Source organism: Dunckerocampus dactyliophorus, chromosome 17 (genome assembly GCF_027744805.1).
Source record: "Dunckerocampus dactyliophorus isolate RoL2022-P2 chromosome 17, RoL_Ddac_1.1, whole genome shotgun sequence".
In the NCBI taxonomy this organism is placed as follows: Eukaryota; Metazoa; Chordata; class Actinopteri; order Syngnathiformes; family Syngnathidae; genus Dunckerocampus; species Dunckerocampus dactyliophorus.
In genome coordinates this window covers 9118397-9140352 of record NC_072835.1, presented here as the reverse complement: position 1 = coordinate 9140352, position 21956 = coordinate 9118397, and the positions used below count along the sequence as shown (strand labels likewise).

The 21956-nt window shown below is 39.7% G+C and overlaps 1 protein-coding gene across 1 annotated transcript in view; it reads right to left on the bottom strand.

The window, feature by feature from the left end:
* The window catches only part of npr2 (natriuretic peptide receptor 2), a 100605-nt gene that overhangs the window by 63357 nt on the left and 15292 nt on the right, over nucleotides 1–21956 (bottom strand). The window contains exons 2-4 of the mRNA XM_054756654.1: nucleotides 9104–9285; nucleotides 5141–5254; nucleotides 4893–5028 (exon numbers count right to left, since the gene is read on the bottom strand). Of these exons, the coding sequence (XP_054612629.1) occupies nucleotides 4893–5028; nucleotides 5141–5254; nucleotides 9104–9285 (432 nt within the window). The remainder of the gene's footprint in view (nucleotides 1–4892; nucleotides 5029–5140; nucleotides 5255–9103; nucleotides 9286–21956) is intronic.

Below are 21956 nucleotides of genomic sequence, written 5' to 3'. Positions count from 1 at the left end.
CCATAACACATGTGGAATACATAACGTTAATGCCCCACACGCTGCAAATGCTGAATCGCAAATATATAAGTATATATATATATATATATATATATATATATATATATATATATATATATATATACGTATATATGTCTGTCACACTTAAATGCTTCAGATCATCAAACAAATTTAAATATTAGTCAATGACAACACAACTAAACACAAAATGCAGTTTTTAAATGAAACTTTTTATTAAGGGAGAAAAAAAATCCAAACCTACATGGCCCTGTGTGAAACAGTGATTGCCCCCTAAACCTAATAACTGATTAACTTAATAACAACAACCCCCTGTTAAAACATAACTGAGATAAATTGAGATCTATCAGTCTGGAAAAGGTTATAAAGCCATTTCTAAAGCTTTGGGACTCCAGTGAATCACAGTGATAGCCATTACCCACAAAACCCCCAACAACCAAAATTACCCCAAGAGCACAGCAACGACTCATCCAAGAGGTCACAAAAGACCCCACAACAAAATCCGAAGAACTGCAGGCCTCACTTGCCTCAGTTAAGGTCAGTGTTCATGACTCCACCATAAAAAAGACGCTTGGCAAAAACGGCCTGCATGGCAGAGTTCCAAGATCAAAACCACTGCTGAACAAAAAGAACATTAAGGTTCGTCTCAATTTTGCCAGAAAACATATTCATCACCCCTAAGACCTTTGAGAAAATACTGGTCTGACGAGACAAAAGTTTAACTTTATGGAAGGTGTGTGTCTGGCATAAAAGTAACGCCGCATTTCAGAAAAAGAACATCATACCAACAGTAAAATATGGTGGTGGTAGTGTAATGGTATGGGGCTGTTTTGCTGCTTCAGGACCTGGACGGACCAGGAAATGGAACCATGAATTCTGCTGTCTACCAAAAATCCTGAAGGAGAATGTCCGGCCATCTGTTTGTGACCTCAAGCTGAAACCAACTTGGGTTCTGCAGCAAGACAAGATCCAAAACACACCAGCAAGTCCACCTTTTGATGGCTGAAGAAAAACAAAATGAAGACTTTGGAGTGTCCTAGTCAAAGTCCTGACCTGAATCCTATTGAGATGCTGTGGCATGACCTTAAAAAGGCAGTTCAAACTGGAAAACCCTCCAATGTGGCTGAATTACAACAATTCTGCAAAGATGAGTGGGACAAAATTCCTCCACAGCGCTGTAAGAGACTCATTGCAGGTTCTCGCAAACGCTTGATTGCAGTTGTTGTTGTTAAGGGTGGCCCAACCAGTTATTAGGTTTAGGAGGCAACCACTTTTTCACACAGGGCCATGTAGGTTTGAATTTCTTTTCTTCCTTAATAATACAAAGTTTCAGTTAAAAACTGTATTTTGTGTTCAGTTGTGTTGTCATTAACTAATATTTAAATTTGCTTGATGGTCTGATTTAAGTAAAAAATAAGAATTAAGTAAAAAATAAGAATTCAGGAAGGGGGCAAACACTTTTTCACACCACTGTATATCCATTGTTAGCTTTTAGGTAATTATTATTAACTTGGATTAGCAGCCATAGCAGGCGATTGAGATAGGCCTCTATGCAAAAATGTAGATCATTCATTTAAAATTCATAACCAGTAATTATTGAAATAGTTTGTGAAATGGATACTATTGTTTCTGAATTACTCTGTCCCATTTAAAACAATCAAAGAAATGTATTCCCCATATGAAACCATTATTATTTCCATGCAACAACTAACTAACACATGTGTAATAGATTTAGCTCATCTTACAGTGAAACCATTAATACTTAGAATGTGGTTCGCAATTTCAAAACGCTGCATTTTTGTACCTTATGCTCCTGTAAAAGCAGGAGACACTGAAGTAAAAAAAAACAACTTTGTTCTTCCAAAGGGATGTGAATGCACATGTGGTAGTCAATAAAGCAAAAAAATACATTTCTGTCTATGTGTCGTCAATCATTCAATGAAATATTTAAATGGAGAGATGTGTCATAACTCTTCATTAACAATATCAATGTTGTGTTTGGAGAGCATGTTATCCTCTCAACTGGCCCGAGTGCTTTCCAGAACCTTTCACATTGACACAGTCAACAATCATTTGACCTCACTTCATGCTTGTTGGAGTGTTACCAGAGTGGTAAAGACGACGCATTGCCCAAACTACCTTATAAGTGGAGGATAAGAGTAATTTGGAAAAAAAAAAAAAACAATAAACAGAAACCAGTTTGCTTATACGGTACACTTCAACCCATTGAAGTCGATGCCCCTCGCAGTGGGTGACTCACGACAATGTAAGCGATTGTCCACATAACTTTCCATTGCTTGCACATTTAATCATGACATTTGTTTCATTTAGATTCTTCTGTTTTCATATGATATTTTATACTCTTATCTAACAGAGCTGCTGCGGTAATTTCGTTGTATGTCTTGACTGCAATGAGAATAAGGCTTTCGTACATATGCAAATCTTTCTTCCAGTGCATAACAATTGTGGTAGAATCCAGGTTAATACCGCCATGCTTTTATTTTGAATCTTACTTGACACTGAACAGGACGTCCCTGTGTGCATGTTTCAATGCTGTACAGCAACCATTGGCCCTCGGTCCAGATGCGGACCGAGTGATGGCCCGTTTACGGACCCGTGATCAATTAAAGCGAATGGGAAATATAATAACTTATAATTATGCTCGTGGACCGACTGCAGCGGCAGTTTGCAGGCGTAATTACTTGGGTTATTACGGTTATATTGACAGCAAACGCGTTGACGTCACTCAAAATGAGCCAATGAAAGGGTTTGTTTACCTGCCGAGCGAATGACAACCATCTAACCATCCATTTTCTTTGCCACTTAATCTTCAAATAGAACCACGGCTCACTCAACAGTTGATCGAGAAAACCGAACATTTAAAAGTGAAAGGACGGACCGATATATGTTCATTCTTTCAGAATCGAGAGCCAAACCGCTGTGTCTCATGTGCTCTGAAACTGTAGCGCCCAGTTGAAAAATCTACAAGAGTCATAGCACATTCATTTACAGCGCAACAACGTGCAAATGAGTCTTCACTAAGGATCGTATTGACATTGGAGCAAAACAAAACACTCAGGGAGAGTGGTGGAGCAGTGCTTCTGCTGCAGAGATCTTACTCAAAGGTAAACAATGTATTGTTGCAGCTTTTCTGTAAAGAAATGTTTTTCAGAGAAAACCGGTGCAGTTTTATTTAACTTAAAAATAAGCCTCGTGTTCATTCATTGTTTGTACAGTTAAACTTTTAATTCTTTATGTGAAATTTGGTCCCGTTTCCTTTTAAATACAATTTAGGTGCTGACAAATATGTGTATTGTATGTCAGTGCTTCTCAATTATTTTCCGTAATATTTTCGCAACGCAAAATATACAGCATATATATAGCATACACTCAAATTCAAAATGCATGCTGAGTGTGACAAATTCATACATGTTGGCAGGTCAGGTGCACTTATATTGACATTCTTGAGAGGTTTTTAACATTATTAGAGCCCTCTAGACGTTGAAATGACACCCGTATAGTCACCTTTACACTCGTATTACCTTATATAGTAGACATAAAAGACAGAAAATAAGCCATTAAAGACATAATGTAGGCTCACACATGTTAGCACTGGGGTTTACCTGATCACAGAGTACTTCCTATGGTGGCTGTTGTTTCATCAATGTAACATTCCTGACACCTAGTGACCAGTGTAGAATACTACATGTATTTGAATGCATCTTCTGGATGCATTGTATTTTAGATCATTTAGCCATTTTTATGCTCGAAAATGCAGAATTTGCTTAAATATACATTTACTAATCATAAGCCATATTCAACCACAAAACAGTATGATTTTAGGGATGTCCCGAGCCACATTTTTTGGGCTTTTGATCCGATCTGATTTTTTTTTTTTATAGTCTTGCCGATCTGATCCAATCCGGTAGCAATCCTTTTTTTTTTTTTTTTTTTAATAAGCTTCCACATGAATTTGTGAATTTAAAATAATGCAACCAAAGTATTGCTGAATTTTATTTACACAGCATGATTGTGTAATATTTTTGGGCTTTTGTAACAAACCCCTGTGTGTCAGGTCCCTAATCCAATAAAAGATCCAATAAAAGTCCATCCAATAAAAGATAAAATTTGAAAAAATGGGAGCGCAATATACTTTTAGGGTAAGACTCATTTGGCATGGTTATAGATCAATTTGTGGTGTGATTTAGAATATATGACTTTTTTTTTTAACAAACTCTTTTTTTTTAACAAACTCTCTTCAGCACAATAGACGGTCCCTAATATAAACTGGTATAAAAAAAACAGCGGTTGAGCGGCACTTCCCGTGCGAGCTCCCCGCACCATGACACACCAGTTTGGGCACAGTGTGGGGGAAATACCGCTGTAGCTACGGAGCCGAATATCCAACGTTGGAGTGTGGCCCTGAGTTATTAACGTTATACGGCAACCGGTTCGTCCTGATCTTCAGGCGGAAGCTGAACTTCAAAATACAGCGGATCGGCAGCCAATCCCAATCTGGAAGATCGGATCAGAACATCCCTACATGATTTATTAATTATTTTGGGTGGCATCGTGAATGAGGTAGGCCTTTGGGTTGATGGCCTCCTGCAGGTTTGTGTTGTGTAAGTCAAAGTATAAATGGATGTTATGTTATGATGTTATGTGCAGAAGTGGCTAGACCTCTCAATTACTCATGCTTTTTCACCAACCCCCGAAAAAACAGGCTTTATAATGCGCTCAATGGCTAGGTTCTTGCTGAACTGGAAAAACAAAAATCAAAGCATACACGGTACATTTTCCGTCACAACTTCTAAAAATATTCTTTAGCACACAGGTAGGCCAAAGTCATATGAGCGAAAACGATGCTTGCTCACCCCACATTTGACGGTTCTGTGTCCTCATTGTGATGTTGATGCCATCATTCTGTGCTCCGCCGTCAGCCAGGGTTTCCTCCAAGGCCTTTGCGTACAGCACAAAGCCATCATAAAAACTGCCAGCAATGTAGTCCATCTGCAAGAAGACAATTGGTCAGGAGTTGGTTCCATTGTCTGATTTGTGTTTACGTATCAAAGAGTGTTGACACTATGGTTATGATTGCAGTGGATTTCCATGTTTAACCTACCAAAGATGGTTCCAAATGCACACCAAAATCTTTCTGTGCTCTTGCATGGAGTCTTCTCTGAAAGTCGTTGTACTCGGGATTATCAGGAGGTCGGTATGTAATGACGAAAACTGACTAAAAGGACACAGAAAAAAGGGTATAATCATATTTGTGCAACATGACCAACTGAGCAATGTACAGGCATAAACAATATATGTGTTCTTTTATAACACCATAAAAACATGAGTTCTGGCTGCTACCAAAAAAATCTAAATCCGTGTTGTGGCAACACTGACCGTAAAGGCTGTGATTGGTTGGCTTGAACATTATTTTCTGTGTTTAAAATAAGCTTTAGTTGCAGCCATAGTGTCGTCTGCAAATAATATTAACTTAGTACTGACCGTTGGGGTATGCCACAAACTATGTTGCTCACTAATAACCAAGCTTGATATGGTAAAGATGTTAATTTTTGTTAATTACTGCTCTCCTTATTGAGCCACAGTACATGTTTATTGGCTGCAGAGTGTTCCCTTGCCTTGTAAACCTTGCTTCCGGCCTGGATTCTACTCGGTTTGGTGTCAGTAACATCTGCTTGCCTCAAGCCACTCTTGATAATGATGCCCCATGTTGCCTTCATGCTATTTTTGTTCTCGTCTAATATTGTACTATTATGTATTATTATGTACTATTATGTACTAGTATTAGTATGTAGTATTATGTACTACTATGTACTAGTATTCTTTTCTACACACCTGTGATATAACACCATGACCCTTGTGAAATTTTCATACGCTCGGCCAACAACCTTTTCACTGTACATATTCGACTCGCTGTTTCACAGATTTTTTTAGTGCTTGCTCTTTTTTTTTTTTTTTTACACCATATGAACGCTGTTTTAGGCTGAGCCTGGCCCTTTAAGAAGAATCGCATTGTGGGAAGTTGCGTGTCTCTCTCTTCTCTTCTCTCATCTGTCTGCAACGCCCATTGTCTTCTGTGTTTTGATTGGCTGTAGACCATTGCCAATCAGTCTCTCTGCCGTGTCTCCCATGTTTGCAAGTTTCTCACTGCCAAAACCCACAATGTCGACAAAAACGTTCTGCGCCCAAAAGGCAGAGGACGATGCTAACCATCGCACAAAAGGTTGGACTTCTGGACATGCTGAAGGAATGAAGAAGTTACACGGCTGTAGGCTGCCATGACAGAATAAATGAATCTTAGTTTGGCGGACTACTGCAACTGGAGTACTGCAGGAATATGTTTTAACAAGGATACAAAAACGCTACATTACAGCGGAACGGCGCCAGGACGGAAAGGCACGGTCAGAGGAGTCAGATACGTACTTAATAATTTCTTGTGTCCAAAGGTTGATCATTATAATTCAAACAAAGGTTTGAACCTTTTTTGAGTGTTTAAACAAGACAGAAATGTGAGAAAATCTTAATGCCTGTCTGACAAAAGTGTATAAAGTGTATGGTGAGGGGTTTCACAGCCTTAAAACATATATTATCATTGTACAAAAAGTTGGCCACTTCGTGGATTTCACTTATTTCCAGCTATTTTGGGAACCTATCCCCCGCAATAAACGAGGGAACACTGTTTTGTCGTTTTGTCATTCATCTGCATCATTCAGTAGTTTGAGTTATACGGCAAAATATGGAAGATGGTCTCTGTCGTTGAGTAACAGAACGCTTACTGTGAACATTAGTAAATGCGCATGGCACAATGGTCTGTTATTTTGTTTGGTCTGCTGGTTTTCAGATATGGACTCATGCTGCACCTTGTTTCAGTTGCCTTATGTTTACTGGGCTCCAACAGATCAAGGTTGAAGTCTCCACATATGAAAATTACCTTTGGTTCATTTCAAAACAGTGCATCCCCACATAATCATGATCCAGCATTCAAAACCCCTAAAATTTGATTTTTTTTTTGTGGGAAATCCTGCCGTTACATGCTTTAATCAGAAAGGGTGTAAATTTCAAGGTCGAGCAAATTGATGTACACTATAGACACAGAGACACAGCAGCATCTTTACGGGCGTCTCAGTTACTCGTGGTTTTTCCATTTGCAGATAGTCTTGGAACGCAACCCACACAAAAAGCGGATCAGCTGTATTATTGATAGAAATCTCTTTTGAAATTGTGGGATCGACTGTTTTTGTTTTAGGTGCTCAAAACGTGCATCTGAATATCAATTTCCGATTTTAAGTAGCTGCATTAAACCGACTGAGATGATGTGATGGTGTGGGGTGATTTAAAAATAGCAATAAAACAGAACAAATAGCTGAGAGGACTGCACTGAGGAGTGGGGACAACCTTCTGCTCTTCATTGTCAGAGACTGGTAGATAGTTCTAGAAAATATCTCTTTGAAATAGAAACATGATTTCCTGTGTCCAAGAGGTTCAAACGAAATTTGAGCTTTGAAGTATTTAAATGAGAGAAATGTGAGAAAATGTTACTGCCCGTTTGAGAAAAGTGTATGAAGTGTATTGTGAGGGGTTTTTACAGCCTTAAAACATATATAATCATTGCAAACAATAAAGTTGTCTGCTTCAGGGATTTCACTTATTGTGGGCTATTTTGGGAACCTATCCCCCGCGATAAACGAGCGAACACTGTAATAGGGATGCTACGATCGGAGTTTTATGCTGCCGATTCCGATACCGAACATCCAGGACGGAAATCAACCGATACGGATCACGTAGATTAATTATACATTTCTCAATTTTCTCAATTTATTTCTCAATTTATTTATAATGAGTGCTATTGGTGCTGTATAAAGAGGAAAAGTCAGGACCATTCCAAAGGTCTTCAAATGCAGTATTAAAGCTTTTTAACATGCTACCCTCGCAAGATAGTTTTCGTGGCATGTGTTAGCAGCCCAGATTGGTATTGTTTTGAAGGAAAGTGGGAGGACGACGCTGCCAAAGACGTTAGTTAGGTCAAGACACTACACTGCGTGAAAGGATCGCTGCGGACTACAATAGTGCTAGCCTCCGGCGATCGGCTTTTGTGGCCTGTGTTGAGAGGTATTTATCGGCACATGCCCATCACATGATTTTTCACGGAAATCGGCTGATACCGATCAGTGGCCGATCGATCGGAGCACCCCAAAATAAAACAATACACGGCAAAAGGTATTGATGATTCATAGTAGGGTTTAATATCACGATAGTTTGATATACAGTGTAGATATTTTGTCACAACCCTATTCTGGACGGAAGCCGGCTCCCATCATAAATGATGGTACTTGCTTTGTAAAACGTTGCTGATGTTTGGCCCACGATTGGCCCGCAGACTGTGAGTTTGAGACCCCTGAGACCCCATGCATAAACACATGTGATCAGAGTGGGGAAAAAAAAGACCTTGCACTGGATGGAATCATAGATAAAGCAAAAATTCAGAGGGAATTTGATAAACAGTTCGATAAAGTAAATAGCAAAACAACAAAACAAAACAGAAAGATTAATAATTAGCATTGGACATAGACATAGTTGTTTATTATTCACCATACACGCCATGTGTGTTTACTTACTGTACCTGTTACATGCTGTGCTATCATTTTTTTGTGTGTTAGCACTGCGATTGTAGGTAGTATTCTGTCTAGTGACCCCCTGTTCATTGACATGCTTACTATTGACAAGCTGCATTTACACTACTCTTCCATGTCTAGTCGCGGACCGCAAAATATGACTTGGCGGGCTGCAAATGGCCTGCAGGCTGAGTTTGAGACCCCTGATCTACGTGCATAAACACATGTGATCAGAGTGGAAAAACAAAATGACCTTGCACTGGACGGAATCGTAGATAAAGTAAAAAGTCCAAGGGAATTTGATAACCAGTTCGATCAAATAAATAGTCCGAGGGGACACAACAAAACAGAAAGATTAATAATTTGCATTGGTCCACAACTGACTAGCAGCACAAGACTCTTCCCAAATCCCAACAACTGCATGTACAGTATGTGTGTGAATGTGTTCCTTCTACCTTAAAAACCTTGATGAGATCGACCCAGTCTGTGTCAGAGTTCTGCCAAGGTTTGCGATCTGTCAAGCTCTCTGCGAAGACATCCAGGTAAAAAATGGCGTAGTTTTCTGGGTCCTGGATCTCTCTCTGGAAGAGTTTCATGATGTTCAAGAAAGTGTCCAGGGGGCCACAGATATACACAACTGCAGAGGAAAAACACAACAACATTGTCACTTCAGAAAGACGAAATCTGTTACAGTAATATCCTTAGTAAAGTAATTGGCATCAAACTTAAAGCTCATTTCAGCAATATAATTAGAATTTAGAGTAGGGTTGTCCTAATCTGATAATTATATCGGTCCGATATCAGCAAATAGTGAGTAGCAGATCATATCAGCAAGGGATGCAATGCGGTACAATACTGGACTATTACATCCACCTTACACAGGACAATACGCCCTTACGGAACGTGGTTCTTCGGCTTTGCAATTCATTTTGCCCTGTGTGTGTGGGTGTGTGTGTGTGTGTGAGTGTGCGTCTGTAGGCCTGTCCAGGCTGGCGAAAAGCCCTGGGCATGACATAATGTCCCATTTTCCACACCGTACATGTTTCAAATGAGGGACAGTCTGCCTAAAAGTGGACGAAAAGGCCAGGCATTAAGTGTGGAAGCGAAGCGGTAGATGACCTATCATGACTCGGGAAGGCCATCTCCCGACGTAGATCCAACAAATCTCTCCTCCACCTGCTTTTGAGCACTTCGTCTCCTGTGAAATACTGTATGTAAACGGACAAAGAAAAAAACATTTTTGGGGAAAAAATGTTCTCTTCATGCACAAAAAATGTACCGAAAAGCAGAGGTAGCGAGTTACCTAATAACCTACCTAGTATCAGCCTACATTTAAAATCTCCAGTACAAGCAGTCCATTCCTGACTCTGTTCCAGCACTTCGTTGAAGTCCGAAAAAGACATTACAGCCGAGTGACAGCGGTTGCACAGAACTGGGGAAGCTCAACACAACCAAAGCAGCACCACAAAAAACAGCATGAGGATCCTCGCGAGACCACCGCGGCGGAAAAACACACCTCCGTCCCCCCAAACAAACAACATTGTCCGAACCATCCGAAAAGTGTGACAAAGTGAATTTTTTCACAGTAACTGTTGCTGACTACTGTTCTCTGTTTGAGTAATATCACTTGATCAAGTATTTTCCAACATCCATACATACAATTTGCAGGCTAATTTTCAACAAACACTGACTGTTGAGAAAGTACCAGACTTTTCTCATGAAAAAGATAGACATTTTCAACTTCAGTGAAAAAACAAGAGCGTATGCATCAAAATATGCATTTGGTAGAAGTGACGAGATGTCAGTTTTTGAATGTTTCAAAAACCTCCCAGTGCCATAACACTGCATGTGTTTGATGAGAATTGCAAATCTGTCAGCACATTAACATCTGTTAGACAGTTGCGGTCTCACATGTATGCATATGAATGTCATATCAATTTTGGGCCCTTAACTGATTTATTTGAACCATTCTTTTCCAGTGGGTAATGATTATACAACAGACCATACTGTATATGTGCATGGCTCAGATCAAGGGTACCCTTTGCTGTCTTCAACTTCACTTGAGTAGTATTAGAAATTGTTGTTCTAACAACGTGTACTATCCCTATCACTCTGACGTTTATAGACTGAGGAAGCTTACCAAACCATAAATTAAGCCTGTTCATGTTTTTATTTTGCGCTAGCACGGCTATGTTGTAAAAAAGTGTCTACATTTGGACATTGAAATGCACATGTAAAGCATGTCTACTTTTGTTGTGAAATTAGCAATATTTTCTCTGATAATTTTGTCATGATTTCTACTTAGAATTAAAGAATGATGTCTGAAATTGGTTTCTAATGTGTTTTATTCAAATATTCTCAATAAAAAAAAAAACTGTCGTGTAATCATTAGTGAAAAGTACATAACCTTCGTGTCCGCCTGATCATGAAAATTTTGAAGAACATAATTCCATGGAAAAACAAACCCCATGATGATTATAATGGTATATATTCATGGAATAATTACTCAACTCTGCAATTAAAGTAATTTTTTGTGTATAAAAGAGTAAAATAGCATTATTTCAACAAAAGTCTAACACTGAGTGGACACCGAGTTATGTACTTTACATTTAAGAAAGAGTGAACTTCAGAGGGTTGCTATGGGAAATGGAAGATGTCTCGAGCTCTGGTATGTTGGGTGTGTGTTTTGCAATGTTTGAAGTTTGTGTTTATAACATTACCAAGGTCTATCCACCAGTTTAAAATTTTAAATGTAACACTTGGGTACCCTTGATCTGAGCCATGCACATATGACCTGTTAAGCTTTTTAATGGAGCCCACCAGACGTTTCCAAATAATTTTATCCATCCATCCATCCATCCATTTTTTATGCCGCTTATCCTCATTAGGGTCGCAGGGGTATGCTGCAGCCTATCTCAGCAGACTTCGGGCGAGAGGTGGGGTACACCCTGGACTGGTCGCCAGCCAATCGCACTTTTACATCTAAAATAAGACAAATAATTCCAAGTGGACTATTACAATAATAGGTGTTACATAGTGTGACCCCGAAAAAACATATAAACACTTTAAATAAATGTAAATCATCAATAAATGTTTATTATAATTTGTTCAATTTTCAAAATGTAATAGAATTTACAAACATCATTTTACTGTTTTGTCACCACCCGTTCTCAAACTGACCTCCATTCTGGTCCAGACACTGCTGACAAGTAATGGAATCACAGATATCTCATTCATTTCAATGGTTTAAACCGCAAAGAAAAAACAAACAATTGCGTTATCAGCTGCTAAAGGGTATATACATTTTTGGGACACCCTGTATATAGCCTTCCACCCTGCCGGCGAAATGTGGCCGGCAAGTCAAAAAGTTTGCGCACCCTTGTTGCACAATATACTGTATTTTACGGATGATGTCAAATGAGATCGGGAGCTTGGTGAAGTTGCTTACCAGCAACTTGCTATCCTATTCAGCCACCCAGGTATGTCTTATATGCTAAGTTACGTTACCATACCGGACACCTCATACCGGACACGTGTGCTATTGTGTAGTTGAACAACTTGCCTTTCCAGATTAAATGTCTATTCTTCGTTTTGAATTTTGTGACATACATTTCTAAATAAATGCGATTTATAGTCCCGTGTGACTTAAATATGTGTTTACCATGGTCTGGAAGAAAACCCAAACGGTCACCCTCAGATGAATGGAAATTGGTAAGACTGCTAAGGAACATTTGACCGCAACTGTAGACAGATGCAGGTTTACGTAACACATACCGCTACAGCACATCAGCCGTGGTTTGGAAGTAGATGTAAAAGAGTCCACTGATTTGTCAACAATGAACACATTTCTCTTATTTGTTAAATTAACTGGCAACTTGCACTGTCACACAATAATATTTTTAATTGCAGGGCTGCTGTGGATTAATTTAGATGACTCATGATTAATAGCCTTATTGTTTTTGTCATTCTTGAGCTTCTTGAAGGCGCCTTGCACAATGCAACTTGCAAACCCCAGAAAGCCTCAGTCTGCAGTTTTTTGCAATCCACTTGGCTTGTGTCAGTCAATTTGCCAGAGGGAGACTCGTTGAGGCCCCGATGTTCCGTGAGCGTGGTTTGGCACAAACATGCCGTCGCGGTCACTGAAGTGCTTGCAGAGTAATCCCCGACTAATGTATGCTTTGCTATATGTACTTCAAGCAAAGTGTGTTGGTGAAACCAAAACTCCTTTGAGAAGCGTGCAAACAATTTTATGCCATTTGATCGTTCTGTCTTGATTGTTTTATTCATCGAGAGGGCTGATATTGTTTAGATCAAGCTAATTCTGTCCCCAGATAGCATTGGAGCACCAATCTGTGGTAGTGAGTGGGATTTTGAGTCACTGTCCCTATGCACTGCATACTGTGTTAAAAATTGGAATCAAATTAATCATATGCAAATGAATTAATTTAGATTAACTAACTAGATTTATTATATTACAGTCTCAAAATTGTAATACTTTACATTAGGGCTGCAAAAAACGATTATTTTCTTCGTCGAACCTTGTTGTTTTTATTAATCAAGTAATCGGCTAGGCCCGAGACGGACCAAATCAACATGAACCAAACACAAACAGTTAGTGGCTTGAACCGCAACATATCAGAAAAGAGGCAAAAATGTCCATCACTGTTTCCCAAAGTCAAAGGTGATGCAAATGCAAAGATAATACGTCTGCTTTCACGGATGACTAAGGACATTAAAGGATATTCACATTTGAGGGGATGACATCAGTTGATATTTACATTTTTAAATAGGAAACGATTAATTGAATAATAAAATAAGTTGTTCATAATTAATTAATGATTCATCAATTCATTATTGCAGCTCAACTTTACACTACTACATTACTTGCGTTACTTTCACCAAAACTGCAGGATTGTAAAGTAGGCCATTTAGGGTGATTATATTAATAGCCTTTAACGAGACAACAACTTTAACAACAGATTACATTGGATACGCATCTTAACAGGACAATTTTCTATTAGGAATGGAATATTTTCCACTCTGTTCTGGATGAATACTGACACATGTATGTGCTTATCTACAACAGAGAGATAACACACTTACAAGACCTTTCACTTGGAATAAAGACACCCTGTTCCCTTTAATTACTCTCACACACATGCACGCACACACACATACACACACATTTTTCTCATGCGCCACCCTTGTATCTGCTGGCTGAGTCACCCAACAGTTAACGTAAAGTTTCCTGATTATTGGGAAGAACTCACTTTAATCACTTAATCACTTTAGAGGTCGCTTGGAGCCCGGACCTTGGCTTGGGGGGGCTGCCTGTTCTCTCCAGCACTGGCATCAAAATTCTTTGTATCAACGCCTTTTGATATTAAATTGTAAACCTTTCTAGAGACTCTTAGCATTATTTCGCAGCTGGTAGAACGAAAGAATTTGGGTGGACTTTGCACTGCTAAAAGGGCTAATATTTCCATTGAAGCCTTACAGGTTTTCACAAAATCAATCATTTTTAAGCGATACCAACTTCCAGAAGTTATATTTTCATCGTTTTAATTCTGTCTATTCAAAATGTGGCCAGATAAACCAATGTAAGCATGTAAGCACACTGAGTAACATCATCAGTGACCCTTCCATAATGACCAACATCTATTTCGTTCAGTGATGCACTAACAAGCCGCCAGTGACAGCCTGGACTTAAAAAGAAAGCCAAGTCACAACGAGTCTTAGTAAATCATGCTGACTGAGTTAATGGAATCGACAAAGATTTTAAAATCCCGGTGGGAGTCTTATGTGATTGCCAAAAGGGGACACGTCTGTACATAAAAGAACGTATGGCAACCCCTCAGGTTAAAAGGCATTACATTACTGAGATCGTAACGGGTATTATAAACCAAAATCTTACAGTTTCAGAAAAAAGAACCAAAAAAACCCACTGGTAATTTCTTGTTATACAAGTAGTTCCAAAGAGCATCATATGGTAGACAGTCCCTATTATCAATAGGTAGGTAACTCTTGTCTCACAACCTATGCATACCCTTCACTGTAACACTTTAACTGGAACCCCTACAACGTTTAGCAATGTGGGGTTCCACAGAGCTCTCTCCTTGGCGCTTTTCCCCCATAGCCATCAGTCACACTTTCAGAAAACATGGCACAATGTATCCTTGCATATTCAAAACTCAGCATGTTTTGATGAAAACATTACTTAATTATTTTTTTTTTATGTTTATTGGTCGAAAACCGCCCTGCGATTCTCCAGGGTTTACCCCGCCTCTTGCCCAAGGTCAGCTAAGATGCTAATCATGTGGAACTGCGAATTAAACTATGTGACGTATTCCATTGTGTGCATAAATCAAATAAAATTAAACCATTACCATTACCATAGGATAGGCTCCAGCATACCCCCTTGCCCCTAGTGAGAACAAACAGCATAGAAAATGTATGAATGGTTGAAAATGCACGTCATTTACCCTACATTGGTAAAGCTTTAGTTGCTCATGAAGTAGTCCGGGGCAGGTGTTCTTTATAAGCAGCTCACCCGTACTCACACATCACAAACCAACAGAAGCTTATCAATCCAAAATGCCTACCAAAGTCATGGTGCAACCAGTGATGAGTCGGTGATGAGCGAAACATGGCTCTTTCATGACTAAAATGTGTGTGTCGTGTGTGACTTTTCGTTGACGAGACTGGACGAAAAGGTCAGTGGATGGCGTATCAGACGTTTAAAATACATGACATTTCTGCCTATTGTGTTGTGTAATCTTTCAGTCAAAAACTAAAACACAGCATTGCACCCTAGCTTAGCATGCACCGCTTTTCCAGCTCACAGGAACACTTTTGGTGGGAAACAACGGAACTGATTTGTGGATATACTTTAAATATAATCCATCTGAAAGAAGAACTGCAGGGAGACGGCGGTAAACGTGGCTGTAATGAGCGGACAGGATGCTAATCAATACGCTATACTTGCCATGTCAGATTTCCCGGAGCTATATGACATTTCTAAAAAAGAATATAGAGATATAAAGAAAAAAGCGGCACGGGAACTCGTCGGTGCCAGACTAAACATATGAGGTAAGTTTACATTCATTTTACACGGACATTTATGCAAGTTTATCTTCAATACTAGCAAGATCCGGTACTAGCAAGAGTCCTCGAGCAACACCGGCCGCTTTTCCTCCTCTGACCTACTTTGCTACCCCTCACAGCTCCTCCACATCTGACAGCCAGTCAAAACCGTGGGAGACTCGTACAATTCGTCGTTCACGGGTGTCGCTGGTCACAGATGCGCCTCGCCTCACGCGTGCATGGTTTGCTACGCGTTGGCGATGAGTTGCGCCAGTCGCAGTCGTTTGTCGCCTGCCGTGTGTGGCGCCCATTAGACTAAGACTAAAAATAAAATGGCTTCCAAAAACCAACACCAATATAACACGAATAACACAGGCGGAACACACATTGTAACTGCACCACAAGAACTATACAGGTATTGAAATTGACGCTTGCACACTAATATACATACAGTAAGTTACTCAGCGTTTTTCACCATTGGCAGGTGTTCCTGGAAAGTAACGGGGATTTCCTGTATTTAGTTCCTATGTTAAGTAACATAGGCAAACTCTGCTCTTCTAACCTTTTATTTACAGGGTAGCGCTCATAAAACTTCAAAATAACTTCAAACATCAAAACAGACTGATTTACAGGTTTAAAAACCCGAACAGAATCCAACCCCAAACAACAAATAAGAAACCAGAACTCTTGATTCATGTTCTCTGGAGTATAAGCTAAACATAAGTACAGTGGAACCCCATTTAGCGTACGCCCTTGTTAGCATGTTTTTCGGTTTAAGTCAAATATTCAAGCCCAAATTTGGCCTCGGTTTGCGTACATTATCCAATTGCCGCACAGTATGGCGTGTGTCTTGCCGTGTTAGTAATACACTGCATGAGTCCAACTGTGTTCTTAATGTATTTTTATCACATAAGGTCTGTTAGCATTCTATTAGATTGTTAGAACCGTAGGTCAGCTCCATCGACCGTCTATAATGTTATCAGTGGTTAACGCTGTAGTTGTTTGCTAACTAACACAGTTACGGCATACATCTCAAAAAGGTAACACAAAACACCTTTTATGGTTTTACATGCATAAAACCAATTGATATACAGTACATAACAATGACGAACGAGAGGGATGATTGAACATTTACCATCACTTTTACGTTGATTGAAGATGTGACTGTTGACAAAGACGGCAGCGTGGCAGCGAGAACGACACGGACACCCCCTTCATGTTTTGCTATGAGTTACTTCTTTAACTAAATAGTGTTTCTCTCCTTCTTATGAAAATGCTTGCTCTTGCAACTTTCTTTGGCTACAGTTTGCATTATGTTGCAGCCGTCGTCAAAAGAAAAGTAGAGACTTGAGGTGAGAAACAACTCTAGCAAACTAGCAAAACACAAAAGCAGTGTCCAAGTTGATCTTGTTGCCACATCGTTCGTTGTCTTTGACAACAATCACGTCTTCAGTCAAGATAAAAGGGACCTTAAATCTTCATTTATCTTTTTGATTCGTTATTTTATGCATTTTGAATTGTTTCCTGCATGTAAAACTATCATTGCAAAACTGTGAAAATGTGTTTTGTGTTGACATTATTGGCTGGAACAGATTAACTGGATTTACCTTATTTTTGATGGGAGAAATTGATTTGGTTAGAGTATGTTTCGGTTTGAGTCGAACTGGAGCGGATTAATGACGCTAACCAAGGTTAAACTGTACTAAGTATGAAAATGTGACGGTATAAAATGTTGTCGGGCTCTGCCACAGAAAAGGTTGCTGTGGTTCAAACCTAAATGGAAAGTACAGTCTGACAATCTGACCCTGAGCAGGTAAACATTGACCGGCTCAGTCAAAAATAAACCAACATTTCATTGTCTGCAATACAAAGTCTTCCAATGCACATTCACCCTGCCACCTACGCTCGCCTGCTGTTGGTGCGTGAATAAATACAACTACACTATTTCCATTCCTGTTGTACGTCGGCGCGGCGGCTCCCAGCTCAGAGGCCACTTAGCAGACATTTCCTCATTGGTTAGACTAATGTTGGACCCCGACTCTCATCTGTTCCATCACCATTCACCATGCCAAGTAGTTCTGCTGTCTCCTGGACTCCACCCAAAATAAATACCCACATAGTTGGGGGGGAAATGTCCTTGTGTGTTATGGCAGCATTACAGCAGACAGACCTGCACTTAACAAAAACGCACATTCAACTTGTTTGCTCATGTTGTTCCACTTCAAACTTTCAACGTCGGTAGGCTGTATTCCGCGGATTTTTTGTGAAAAAAACGTGTTTTGAAATTGTATATATATTTTTCTCAAAATAGGCCGCTTTTTGGAGAAAATACATCACATCACCTCACCACAAATCGGGAATCATTTATAAATACTAGGGCTGTCTAAGTTAACGCGTTAACGAAAGTTTCCTTTAACGGCACTATTTTTTGACGTGTGATTAACGCGCACACGTCCTGTCTGGCCCTCGGCCCACACCGTAGTTTGAGGAAGTAGCTGTGACTGTGGCGCACCAAGCGGGCACAAATTATGAGCAGAAATGGACAAAGAAAAGGGTATTTTGATTGGTAAATTGAGCTTCAAAGCCCTGACTAATGGCTTTCACAAAAAGACCAATGTTATTTGTACTGTATGTACTGTCGCTGTGATTGGAATTGTCACAGAGTACGTCAACTTGCCAGAGAGACGACAGGAGCCACTGAAGCCCTACCGGTATTTTTTTTTTGTCATTTATACAGCGGTACCTTGACAAATAAGCGTCCCAACTAACGAGTTCTTTGCTTTAGATACGAGCCGTCTTGCGGCTAATTTTTTGCTTTGAACTGCGAGCTAAAATTTGAGTACGAGCTGGTAGTTAACAGTAGGCATAGCCGAGGGCAGGTATTTGGGGGCTTATGTCAAAGTGACCATGGCTGAAGAGCTAGCATTAGCAGCGCACTGGCTAGTCATCAACACATCAGCACAACATACGTACATTATAGCAATCTAATTGATCTTATTTATTCTGTATTGTGTAAAACTTTGACAGGAACAACATCAAATTTAAAGCATGGAATTAATACAGACCAACCATTCACCAGTACGGGCCAGGACTTGTTTTTCAGAGAGGTTGTGCACCACAAATATGCACATTAGCACTCAATAAGGTCATCAAATCTTACCTTTATGCATTCGCATATAGTACAGTCATTGAGGACCAAATATGAGGTGAAAGAAAAAGGGGAAAAATACAGTATAGGAGCTGTACAGCAAGCAAAGTGGGACAAAATGCCGATCGCATTAAACATCTGTACGATTTCTAAATGTATATTATTTATTGAATAAAATAATGGCCCATGATGGCCATATTTCGTTTGACATGAAACTTGATGCAGCTATCGTAGTTGCGTATCAAATTACCACAAAGAGATTTATATCCATACTTCCATCCATCCATTGTCTATGCCGCTTATCCTCATTAGGGTCTCGGGCGCATGCTAGAGCCTATCCCAGCTGACTTCAGGAGACAGGCGGGGTACACCCTGGACTGGTCGCCAGCCAATCGCAGGTCACATACAAACAACCATTCACACTCACATTCATACCTATGGACAATTTAGAGGCGCCAATTAACCTAACATGCATGCTTTTGGAATGTGGGAGGAATCCGGAGTACGGGGAGAACCTTCAAACTCCACACAGAGATGCCTATGGATGCTACATGCAACATGCTAACCACTCAGCGGCCGTGCGGCCCACATCCCTACTTATTATAGATAAAAAAACTAATTTCTATCTGTGATTAAGTGCCATTAATTATGAGTTAACTATGGACAAAATGCAATTAATCGGAATTAAATATTTTAGTCGAGTCACAGCTCTAATAAATACTACTAATAATACAGGTAAAATGTACAGCACATGTACGACTGTCAAAGTGATGCTATAATGGCCAAATCATGCAGTCTATGGGCCAAATACTATCAACGGTAATTGTTAAGTCTTACCTGTGAAAGGTTTGGGCAGTAAAACGAGTCGTACACTTCCATGCAACACACGAATGAGGCATCTTTTTCGCTCTGACTCACATCCAACATGGCGGCGACGTTGACGTACGGCTCAGCGTAAGAAGAAGAAGCGAATCGCCTGTGTTTCACAGGTCCACTACAACTGTCATGACTAGCACATACCCGGAAGACGATGACGTCACAGACCGGCAGAGTAAAGTTTAACGTCTTTATCATTAAAAGTGCTAAAAAAACCCCCACATAGTATCGATTCAATCAATTGATTACCTTTTAAACGATGTTGGATCGATATATATGCAGTCCTGAATGGAAACTTGAGAACCCAGATCGATGTAGTTGAAACGTAGGATTATAAATCACCACTAGTCAATATTATAGTAAATATACTTTTATTGCAAATGTTGATCCAAAATCAAAGGAGGATATCTACGCCAAGCTAAGTGGTTTTTTTTTTGTGAAATGCATTCTTTTCATGAGATGTAACCTAATATTAGTTTGAGGGAAGAACTGCTGCCTATATCGGTATCCGAATTGAAGTGCTGGACAATATCGGTATCGGATATCGGTAAGAAAGCCAATATCGAGCATCTCTAACTGCAGGGTTCCTACGCAAGTATGGAAAAGTATGGAATTTGATTTTATAAATGTATACAGGTAGGTCTGGAAAAGTATGGAAAATGGCAACTGAAGTATGGAAAAATATTCATGTTTCCAAGACTGTGACCAATGTTCTGTTTTCTAAAATATAAAATTAGAAATAACCAAAAAATAAAGAAATGGATGGATTTGTTTTCTAAGGTGCTTGCTAAGATGATTGTTTGAGAGAACACAGGGCGACGCATCCTGGAAAACATTTGGGAAGATTGACAAGTTGAATGGCCAGCCCTAAAATACATTACGTAGCTGTAATCTCCTGAAAATGATATGATGACACATGGGTCGGCAACCGGCGGCTCTGGAGCCTCATGTGGCTCTTCAGCCTCCTTGTTTTGGCTCCTTTCACAATGCTCAAATATTTTGAGCCCCCTGTGGTAAGTTAACTTGATATATGCCCCCAGAAGAGTAATATCTCAGAAGTTTTTTATTCTGCAGATACGAGATTCCTTTGTCTTTTTTGCCAACAATGCTAACTTACCGTACCTATATGCTTGATATGTGGTGAGAAACAACAAGAAACGTTGAAACACATTTTCAAAACAAGCACCCATTTTCTGAAAAGTAGCAATTTCACTTCACATCCCTGCAACACAGCCCTGCACACGCCGGCTTTGAAACCGGCGACCACATACTGTAAGTCAACCGAGTGGCTCTTTTGATAGTAAAGGTTGTCGACCCCACATAGTGGCAGATTTGTTTTCAGAACAATGAAAACAAATCATTAATTCCATCATTTATTTAAAATCAGTGGTTCAGTGGCTTCGGCTGCGGGACCCATCATCATCCCGCAATTTGCGGAAATGTTTCAACTCAAACTTCTCAGATATCTCATATTTAAAAGGGATTGTTTACAACTGCTTCACGGCTGTCTCGGCATGCACCTTGTGGTGGGCCAGACAAGAAAGTGGGGTGCATTCACTGACATCGGTTCATTACATAATTTGTTTTTTTGCCTAGACATGCAACCCGTTGGTTGCAACCCATAGGTTGCATGTCTTTGGGTCACGAACCACAAGTTGAGAATCAGTGATTTACACGCTACTAAGGCTGCACCTAACAATTATTTTCTTAGTCGATTAATCTGAAGCTTGTTGTTTCGATTAACCGAGTAATCGGTTAGGCCTTAGACAGACCAAACCAACATGAACCAAACACAAACAGTTAGTGGTTTGATCCCCATTTCGCGCCAAGAAGGCTTCATCATGCACAATGTCAAAGTAGGACAAACACTTAACTGACTAGGTGGGACAGCCCTCGTCTAAATCAAGGATAATAGGTCTGCTTTCATGCATGACGAAGGAAATTAAAAAATATTCACATTTGAGAGGCTGAAATCAGAGGATATTTACATTTTTAAATGAAAAAAATGATTAATGAAATACCCAAATAGTTGTCGATTAATTGGATAATCGATTAATCATTGATTAACTGTTGCAGCTCTAATGATACACATTTCTTTACTGAATCTGGAAAAATTCTACAGAAAGCCTGGAAAACGTATGGAATTTTGAAATGTCAGATCCATAGGAACCCTGTAACTAGGAGTGTTTGACTTTTCACAT